Source organism: Egretta garzetta, unplaced genomic scaffold (assembly GCF_000687185.1).
Source record: "Egretta garzetta isolate BGI_Z169 unplaced genomic scaffold, ASM68718v1 scaffold457, whole genome shotgun sequence".
NCBI lineage: Eukaryota > Metazoa > Chordata > Aves > Pelecaniformes > Ardeidae > Egretta > Egretta garzetta.
In genome coordinates, this window is record NW_009260187.1 from 50,954 (window position 1) to 61,702 (window position 10,749).

Genomic DNA, 10,749 nt, shown 5'->3' on the forward strand with positions numbered 1-10,749 from the left:
CCTTCTATACCAAAAATGGGAAACAGGGCAGTAAGCCATCTTCATCTGAAGCTCTCTTAAGACTCTGTTCCGACTTATACAAGTTTAGGACCTTCCCAAGCCCACCAGATTCCAGCTTTTTCTCACATTCGCTCACGGTGCAGAAGATTTCATCTTGATCTTTATCTTCACTATTTTTTTCTGGAATTATCATTTAGCATGGCAATCCCCTTCTGAATAAGAACTGTAACATCTCCATTTGGTGTTTCTAATAATTACAGCAGACCTAACTTAATTTTGGAGACCCACATCACATTAACAGTTACCACTTCATCATCTTAGGTTAATAAGACTACCCTGAAGTACTTGTCCACGTTAATCACTATAGTGATATAGTGATATAGTCACCTCCTTTGAACACCCAGGAAAACCAAACGCCCAACAAGACTTCTCAACCAGCAGAACAGAGCTGCTGGATGCCACTGTTTAGTATTGCAGCTGTATTTCACAATGTCCTTATAACAAGAGGTGAAAGGGCAGTGCTCCCAAAAAAATGGCTGCTTTGACTAAGGCATCCCAGTTTTGATAGCCACCTTTACGCATAAGCGTAGCACTGATGTGAACTCTGCAAATCTGGAAGTTTAACTTTCCTTATGGAGAAAACCAAGACAAATCACAAATGAAGCAACTTCAAGAAATGCAAAGACGTTCTGATTTTCAGATATGAGCTCTGAGACTGTTGCAGCATCAGAATGAGTAGCCACAATATTTGTCCAAACGGTAGCTTTTACAAATCGAATCCTGGGATATTGACCATGAAGCTAAAAGGATTTCGTAGAATCATAGAATGTTTTGTGTTGGAAGGGACCTTTAGAGGTCATCCAGTCCAACCCCCCTGCAGTGAGTAGGGACACCTTTAACTGGATCAAGTTGCTCAGAGCCCCATCCAACCTGGCCTTGAATGTTGCCAGGGATGGGGCCTTCACCACCTCTCTGGGCAACCCATTCCTGGGTTTCACCACCCTCATTGTGAAAAATTTCTTCCTTATATCCAGTCTAAATCTACCCTGGTTTAGTTTAAAACCATTACCCCTTGTCCTGTCACAGCAGGCCTTGCTAAAAAGATCACCCTCATATTTCTTATAGGCTCCCTTTAGGTACTGAACAGCCACAATAAGGTCTCCCTGCAGCCTTCTCTTCTCCAGGCTAAATCCCAACTCTCTCAGCCTGTCCTCATGGGAGACATGCTCCAGCCCTCAAATAATTTTTGTGGCCTCCTCTGGACCCACTCCAACAGTTCCATGTGCTTCTTGTGAGTGTTAACCCCTTTTAGGATTTGATCTTGATAGATTGGTTCTTCAGTACAGACTTAGTCCACAATTGATACTTCTAATTATTAAATATAGTCAGCTCAATAGGGATTTACATGTTTAACTCATCATTTAGCTGCTTAGCTAGACAGAGCCATAACAAATTTAGGGAACCAGCCTCAAACACACCAGCTTGAAAACTGCTTCTAATACCCACTTCCTGAATCTTCAAAACTGGGCTTATTGCATACAGCTTTAAATTTTCCTATTTCCTTCAACTATGAGGAACTTCAGCCTCCACTTCCTTTTCTATAACACACAGGGTCCTGATGCATCCTAGGGAGATAAGGACACTACTCAAGGCATAAAATCTGAACTCACATTAGAAATAGACTGTGAGGTCAGTCCTGCAGTTAAAAACTGGTCTGATACTGTCAATTTAATGCCTAAAAGCCAGAAAGTCCATAAGAATTTATTTCCCATCTGCTTTAAAACCTTAAACAAATAATTCTTTATGCTCCTACTTTAACTGGCTGGTAGACATCTTACCTGTTACAGCCATACTTTATACAGGTAAAACAACAGTCCCATTTCTGAATTCCAGAATCTGAGGATGCATTTGTTAACTGAATGCTCAAGTATGCACACTATCCAGAAACTGCTGAACTGACTAGCAGTGTAAACTAAGTTAGAAACCTCTCTTTAGATCTCATTTTATTCTTCGTCAGACTTGATTAAGATTGAATAAAGAAGCCAGACCTCCATTCACATAGTAAATAGCCATCAAATTATCCTAGCACACAAATTCAGAGGGAGTGATTAAATAACTATTCACGCCTATAGCAGCTGGTGACAGAGAAATAGCAGACAGGGAACTAAGACTTGTAAGCCTGACCTACAAAGAGTAGGGCCATCCCTCCTCCACTGGGTATGCAGAGGAGCCAGGATTCAGCCACAGGAATTCAGGGGAGCTCTGAGGATGCAGAATGCTCATTACGCCACAGAGCTGCTGCATCTGCTAAGTACCAGGCAGGGGGGGAGGCACATGGTGATAGAAAAGCTCTGCAATTAATTCTTTCCTTCTCCTGGAAATCCACAGCAGTCAAACTACTCAGGGCAGCTCAGTAAACTGGGTCATTGGAGGAAGACAGAATTTGTTTTCTTCCTTTATCTTGTCGAAATTCAGATCCTCCATACATTAATGAAATAAAATGCTGCTCTTGTATCACATCACCTTCTACAAATGCTATCAGAAATGCCTTTTCTTCCTTAAGTTCCAGACTGAGGGTGGCTGATGCTCCTCTTTCACAATTTCTCTGTGTGGATTGTGCACAGTAATATCCAATGTGCTTAACCTTTACTATCTTGAATTATGAGTGTATCAGGATTATTACTGGAGGTGATTAATAAAAAACAATCCTTAATTAAGGTTTTAGTTGCTGTGAGGGATAAAATAGCTGTACATCTGATTCTCTTTGTCAAAGGAAGTGGCAGAAATATTTCAGTTACTCCTTTAAGATAACACTTGCAACTGGAGCCAAATAAAAATCTTCTACTAACAGCACACAGCAATTTCTACTGTTGTCAAGGCTAAATTTAAGTTACCACAGTGGGCCGGGGGAAGGTTTAAAGCAATGTTGATTACACAGTAGCAGCCTACAAACCACATCTTGAATTAAAAAAAAAAAACAAAAACAAAACACCAAACATGTCTTTCTGAGAAAATTGGATATAGAAGGCTCTGTTTCCAACTCAGGAAGAGTCACTGCGTAAAAGGGCTTTCATACTGCCTTCACAAATGTGATTATAAAAGGCAGATGATCAAGCTCCTAAGCACATGATGGGAATGGAAAACAGTCCAGTGAAGAAGCTGTCATTAAAGTGTGTGATGGAAATATTTAAAAGGAAAAAATGTTAAAGAACAGTGTCATTCAATAGCACTGAATCCACTATTTAGTATCTTCTAACAACACAGCACAATCAACAAACCATACTGCTGGGACCAATAACAACATGTATAGGCTTCACACCCATGCTTTAGACTCTGCAAGGTCTCAAGGTACAGGAACACAAATTTTACATCACCATCATAACCAAAGTCATGATCTACCCTTGTTAAGCCTCATTCATATGTTTTTCTGATATTGCAAGGATATCTAGCAATGGCTTCAATGGCTTCAAAAAAGTGAGAGATTTTATTTTGCAGAACTTAGTATAGCCATAGTCGCATTCACTTCAAAGTTGCAAGCACAATCAGACAACCTGCAGTCAACGTCTCGCTTTACCTTCAATCTATTAGACACTTACCTGCTAACATGCGCCAACTATCTCCTTCCTAGCCTCTATTACTCATATCTAAGTTTGAAAAGCTACAGTATCATAGTACAACTAGCAATTACAGTAATGCACAAAGGAGAACTTCTCTTGCTTAAGTTTCATGCAAAATGTGGAACAGAATCCCAGGGAAGGAGTAAATGGTCTAATAGCAGCATACCTCAGTCAAAGACACTGCAAAACACAAGGCTACAAAATAGAGGGATATTAAATATTTCAGACTGAGCAAAAGAAGGGATTTTCCCAGTTGCGTATGGCATAAAGGTGAAGTGATGGCCTGTATCACTACAGATCACCGCTACACAATATGTATGTATAAGCCACTTTGAGATCATCATGCTGACTACTGCTGTGTCATCCTAAGAAGCATTATAGCTTTGATTCTTGCTGTTAGTAACATTTATCCATACAGGAACTTGAACATTTTTACTCCCTTGCCTTTCCCAGATACAAGTGCAAGCGGACAACACATGGAGAAACTGATCCTTCATGTTTTATGTATGCCTAAGCATAAAAGACTTTACAACTGCTAGAGCAGGCTTTACAGATGTTTGACTTACTGACTTGAGGAACAATAATCCTTACATCAGCTGGTTTACGTTCTGCAGTTTCTTAAGAGTGTTGTTTCTTATTAATAGAGAGAAACCAACAAAATAATCAGGTCACTAACACTGATCTTCACTCTTCCTCACAGTTTAACGACATTGGCGTTTTTGAAACAGTCTGGCAAGTCAAATTCTACAACTACCACAAGCGGGATCATTGCCAATGGGGAAACAGCTTTGGTAGCATTGAGTACGAATGCAAACCAAACGAAACACGCAGTCTTATGTGGATCAATAAAGAGACCTTCCACTGAAGAGATGTGAAACCAATACTGCTGGACAATCTCCCTAAAGAAAAATCTACCTTTTTAAACCAGCAAGAAGCCTTAACTAAGGCATACTGTAATGTTGCTTTGTTCCATAAGGTTCCATCAACTATGTTGCGTATACAGGCGGTGCCACTAAAATCTTTGCCTATTACTGTATTTTAAGTTTACCGTGGCATCTACAACATTATCTGTCACCCTGAGAATACTATAAAAGTTCATGGTAAAGAATATCTGATAGCTGGGTAGAAAGTCATACCATCATAATACTGTCATAAGTATTTGGATTATGCCCACTAAGCGGTTCCACTAGACGTAACAACTTTTGTGAAGTGTTTTGCTTTATTGCTTAGAATTTGGATGCAACATCACATTGGTGATATCTGTATTTATATTTGTGTTTGCTCCTAAATGGGTGTGCTCCTTCAAGCATTTTGTCATACATGTCATCCCAGTGGACAGCAAAAAGTGCAAATTATAGATATTTGTAGGTTTAGCTAAATGGCAGCTACCGCACAGTTGGTATTGTGCCAGCGGATTTGGAAACTCATTCTCCCTTTTGTTAAGTGCAGTAAGATACTCTGTGAAAAGTTTGCTAATTTACCAAATCACTCAAAGTAGGATTCTTTGTTGTTAAGTTTCCCAGTCTCTGAAATAGTTTTAGGAAACAGTATAAAACGTGCTAACTTGAATGAAGGAAAAGCAATAAATCAGTTGCGGTATCAAAGACATCTAACAACATGGCTAACATCTATCTTCAGATCATATAGTATTCTTGAAAAATATAGCAGCCATACTTAATTTAGTTCTTAGAGTAAGAGTTCTGATAGTAATCTCCATTTTGTTTTAATGACACATTGCTCAGATCAGTAAAATCCTACAAATCAACTTTCTCAAGCCCAACCACTATATTGTACCAAAATCCACTGGATTTTTGACCAACAAACACTCAGCGATATGAAGAGAGTACAGGTCCCAGTGCATATTTTTACATGAATGGCACTCTTTCAAATAAAGATAAGCATGTAAGGATTTGCATGGTTATAACTAAAGGTGCTACATAAACACTAGATCAGTGTTTAACACATACAGACAACAAAAACCAAACATATCTTTTTCTTTCAGTAAGTAAAGCAGGGAAACAAATACACTGTCCCATCCCCAACTTGGGCTGAAGTAAGCTGTCAGTTCTTGCATATCTGTTATTCCTTTTGTGAATAATTTGTAAATTGTGTATGTAAATGGTAACCATGACTTTTGATCTTTGTAATAAAGGACTTGATTTCTTCTCTGGTATGACCATCTAAATGAGTTGAAAATACTGTATCAAAAAAGGCAGTGGTTTTAGAAAGTCAGACAACAGAGGGTATGTAGTCAGTGCTTTCTGAGAATCCTGTCCAAAGTACCTTTTGTTCTTTACCCAAAGCTACTGTTCCTAGGAAATACAGAACCAACGTGCTAGAATGCAGCCAGGGAATGTGATAACACTCAATAGAGCTTACTGATGAAATTCAGCTGCATTTTGTTGCCCTAACATAACGTGGAAAGTAGAGATTTAGGACAGAAGTGAAATACCAAAGAAACGTTTTCTTCCATTGAATTATTAATCAAAAAGCTTGACTGTTTGCAGATTTCTACAGACAAAAGAGCCTGACAGCAGCACTGATGTAATACATCACTGGAACAGTGGGCTAGCCAGCTGCATCTCTACATCTCTACTCTGAGGCAACGTTACACAGGCAGATTTCACTGTGATGAAATTCTAGAAATTATCTTCTCTGTTAACTTCTTTCCTAGACTTTTCCTAGACTACAGAAAGAATTCTTGAAAATGAAAAAACTGAACTGAGCAAATTCAAATGAACTCTGTACTTCAGACAGAAGTGTTATTGCCAGCACTTTAACAGAAGTTTCCAGATAACAGGCTCTATCTCTGCACTACCAGAAAGTGATTTTCTTCTGCAACAATTGGCATACTTTGGTGTATTTTATTTGTACATATGAACTGAAAGCACATCAGCAAGAAATACGTATGATACATAAATTAAGAGAGAAACTTCTGTCCTAGTAAAATTAAAATGTGTAAGACAGGCCTTCGCTTTGAGTTCAGCTTCTACGAAATCCTTGGCCCACAATGTCCCAGCCCTTCAGCATTTAAGAAATATTACAATGAATATATCCAGCCTATCCTGCCACAGGAGTGCTATTATTCCCTGCTAGCTGGAAGCACACCTTTCCCAAGGTAAATACTCATGTTTATATTAACACCAAATAGGGTGGCAATTTTCATACGTCCTAGAAAGCCCTGTAGCAATTCAGCCGAAATTCAGTTCAGAGGATGGTCAAGAAAGAGCCTGCAGAGGGAGCGAGTTGCTTTTAAAAGAAAGGACAGAACGGCCAGACCAACTGTGTCTTGCAGGCTCCATATCCCAATACTGAACATTGCTGCCCAGAACCATAGCACCCCTTTCACAGACCGTGACAGTGATAAAAAGGATGAGGACTGGTTAATAGCTTAGCCTGGGGAAGGTGTAAGTGGCATTTATCAGATGTTACATCCTTCTCCCCTAGATGAGGTTTAAGCAGAGAGAAATGTGGTTTGATAGCTTTGCATTACTCCTGCCTAAACAGAGTATTATTCACATCCACCATGGATGACAGTGCTGATACTCTGCGTACATGAAGCAAAATAGTCCCATCGACTTCCCCTTGCTCAACAAGTGTTCTTCGCTAACACAGCAAACATTTGCTCCTAGTAAAGGAGACCCATGACTTTAGCAGTTCTGTGAAAGCAATGTTTTGAATTTGTTTCATCCGGTACAACTCCAGTAAATATTCATAAAGCTTGAATCACTAAAAAACTGTTGTTGTGGCAGTTTTATGCATTATTCAATCAGCGGCATTTAATCTCCAGACAAGTTTGTTCTTTACACACCCTTTTCTAATTAGTACTTCCACTTTTGGGCAGAACTCCAAAATTCAGAACAGGACACAATACACTAAGCTTTAAATATATATTTATTTTTATTCATTACAATGTCAGAAAATGCTGACAACGCGTCAATCCAGCCACAAAACACTCGTATAAAACCTTCAGATATGAGAGACTTCACTTTTCTCATGAAGTGTCCAGCTTTCATTCTCGTAAGAAAGATTGAAACAAATATACCAAATCTTTCAGAGTCACTTTTTCATCTATATTTAGGTAGCAGTTAGTACTTTCAGACTGCTGAGTAAAAGGATCCAAGAGCAAGTTATTAGTCATGACGATAACAGTTGTGATCCTGCATAGGGCTTGCATTAGATCATTAGAGTTTGCACATGGCTTTGTGTTTAGCACAGTCACTACAGACTTTGGTATCTCCTACCATCTGACTGTATCTGAAAAAGAAATATACTGCTAAAGTCTCCATGCCCTACTAACACAAGTTAGGGAAGTTTCACTGGCTTCAGCTGAGGCACTGTCCAGTGGTTTGCAGATGCGCAACGACCCTCAAGTGATTCCAGACTAGCAGAGTATCAGAAAACCTCATTTATTACATTGTTCCTATAAAAGATGTGAACGGAACATCTGTACAATGAAGCTGTAAATTTTGTAATACAAGGCTGTGTCAACCCTGAAGCACAAAGCAGCACTATAATGAGTCTTACAACATTCATGTTTTCCCTTAGCTCTACAAAACTCATAAGTGATGATTGGAAAGTCCTCTTAGTGCAGCTAGTCCAGATCTTTGGCTAGGAGAGACAGGCACTCCTGCCCACGGGCCTTCCCTGCTGCACGCCTGGCAGCTTTTGCCAGCATTCCTTGGACTGCTGCCTTTTCCCCTCTCCTGGACACCAGCACTTAAGGCTTCAAATCCCTGTGAGCCCTGGCTTTCAGCCTTAGGAAGACAAAGCTGCATCAACCCAGGAAGAGCCAAGCCAGTCCTCTCGGCATTGTTTTCTCTGTCCCTACCTCAAAGCTGTTGATTTTTTCTCTTACTAGTCAACACAGCTTTGTTCTGTGCACTCAGGAAGGATAATCCCATGACTGACCTTACACATTACATATAACCTTCTCTGCCTCTTCCCACAGAAGAAGTTCACAGGGATTCCAACTGTATCCCAACTATAAATAAGAAGAAAATGACCAGCTACTAAAAAAATAAAGAAGTGAAGCTGGACTACAGAACCCCTGCTGAGGGTTAGTGGTGGAGGTCCTGCAGTGTCTGCCATTACAGTGCTGGAGAACTCAGACAACTATGTAGATTGTTTCCACAGTGCTCTAACACTCACTGAATTGCTCTGCATAGCAAGATATACACAAGTGAAAAACAGTACCACTCAGGTATGAGTACGTAGATACAAGAGATCTCCATCTGAGACAAGGCTTAAAAGCAATGACAGCTTTTCCATCAAAATTGATGCCAAAAATCTTAAATTAAAAAACAATTCATAATAGCACATCTGTACTGACCAAGTATAAGGCTTTGATATTCTGTTTTTCCTCATTTGGACAAACTTGAGTCTCAATGCTGCCTTATACAAGTGCTTCACATGCTATTCATAAGGCCTTTGCTTCCCTCCCTCAGAGAGCAGATGCTCCTACTCCCTTTATCTCAAATTGTAACGAACAGACCAATATCCCATCCAGTAACTTCTGCAGCCTTCAAACAATACTGAGAGAAGCAATAATAAATCAGTTGATGACAATGAAGGCAGCGCAGGCAAGAACCATATGTCCATGTTGGAAGTAAGATGGACCTTCTGCCCGTTATCAGCATGGTAACTGCAAGGTTAGGTGCCATCCTGCTGTTATGGGAGTGACTGTGATACCGTTGTCGGTAATATCTGCATCAAGCTACAGCGTATGTGCTACAGGGACCAAATGTTCTCAGAAGCTTGAACTGAATCATTATGAGTTTAATGTGAACCCGAGGGTCTCATCTGCAGAGAAATGGCAGTAGCATGCACAAATATCACAACATATACTGTTTTCTGACTATGACAGCACTCTTCTGCTCAGTCTAAGTTGCTATGCCAACACATTTACCTAAGGTACTTCCACATTTCAGAGTTATTGTAGAATTGGCCAGGGCTTGTTCTCTATGTATAGAATACATAACTAAAGTTGGTGGGGTTTTTCTTCCCTTTTTTTTTGTTTTTAATTAACTGTATTATTTTTACTTCTGCCTTCAGAGACATTTCTCTGCCTACATACTACACTACAGGCAAGCTGAGCAAATGCAAGAAACAACTCTGTGAAATACAAACGCAGTAATTCCTGTCCTGTACAGAACCTATGTGACTACACTCCAAAGATTTAACAGCATTAAAACAACAACAACAAGCCTTCGTGTGTCTTTCAGTTCTGTTGCAGGCTGAACACTGTTCAAGAGGCTTGCAACATTTTGTCTATCAGAACAAGGCAATACTCATATAAAAATGTGTGGCTCATCTTATTTTCAAATGCACAATGCTTACACTCCCAGTACAAAGTTCCATGAAAATAAATGGAGTTAACATGAAGGACAAATTCGCCCTGATATGCTAATATATGGATTAACTACCCTTCCTTAAAACAGAACTGTAAGAATTTAGGCCTATCCATCTTAATACAAATGAAATATAACTCACTGAGGAAATACTTGCCAGGAGGCTTTCTGTTTTAAATACAGTGAAAAGATTTCCTCTACAGCTCATTTGCCCTACCTTAAACAATCTTTCTTTTTCTCTAGAGATCAAGAAGTAACATTTTGTGCTTGTATACAGGTACAGGATCAGTTACATAATGAGCTACCAGAGCTGAAAAATTTCTTGCACGTGTTTGTTTGTAAAATAAAACCAGCTATCAATTCTTACTTCCTTCTGCTTCAGCTCTGCAATGCCAGCAGCAGCAGCCCTCAAGCACAAATAAGCAACCAAAGAAGAAATGCTGCCACATGCTTAGCTCCAGGACAGAGGTTGGATTCAAACAGCACAGGAAAAGGAGATTATTAGCCACCTCATCAGTCCTCCTATAGCCTTTATTCTTGGAGAACCATGGCTAGGACAGGTAACTACACTTTTTTTCCATGCACTCCAATTCTACAAATCCACAAGTGATCATGCTTTACCTGAGGTACCAGCTTCTGTCCAGGTATCTAGAGACAGTGGAGGGGCATGAGCTTGGAGTCATGGTACTACAGAACCAGCAACAGAGACAGGAGAATCTCAGAGCATATTCAAAGACACTGAACTGTTGACCCACAGGCAGTGGGGGAAACAATCGCTAGGA

The 10,749-nt window shown here is 39.8% G+C and overlaps 1 protein-coding gene and 1 long non-coding RNA gene across 2 annotated transcripts in view; one reads left to right on the forward strand and one right to left on the reverse strand.

Annotated features, from left to right (window-relative positions):
• The window catches only part of CNRIP1 (cannabinoid receptor interacting protein 1), a 6,485-nt gene extending 1,945 nt beyond the window's left edge, over positions 1 to 4,540 (forward strand). Inside the window, exon 3 of the mRNA XM_009642165.2 lies at positions 4,318 to 4,540. Within this exon, the coding sequence (XP_009640460.1) occupies positions 4,318 to 4,482 (165 nt within the window). The 3' untranslated portion in view covers positions 4,483 to 4,540. The remainder of the gene's footprint in view (positions 1 to 4,317) is intronic.
• LOC118452628 overlaps positions 1 to 10,749 on the reverse strand; it is a 42,045-nt gene that overhangs the window by 6,766 nt on the left and 24,530 nt on the right. The window lies entirely within an intron of this gene.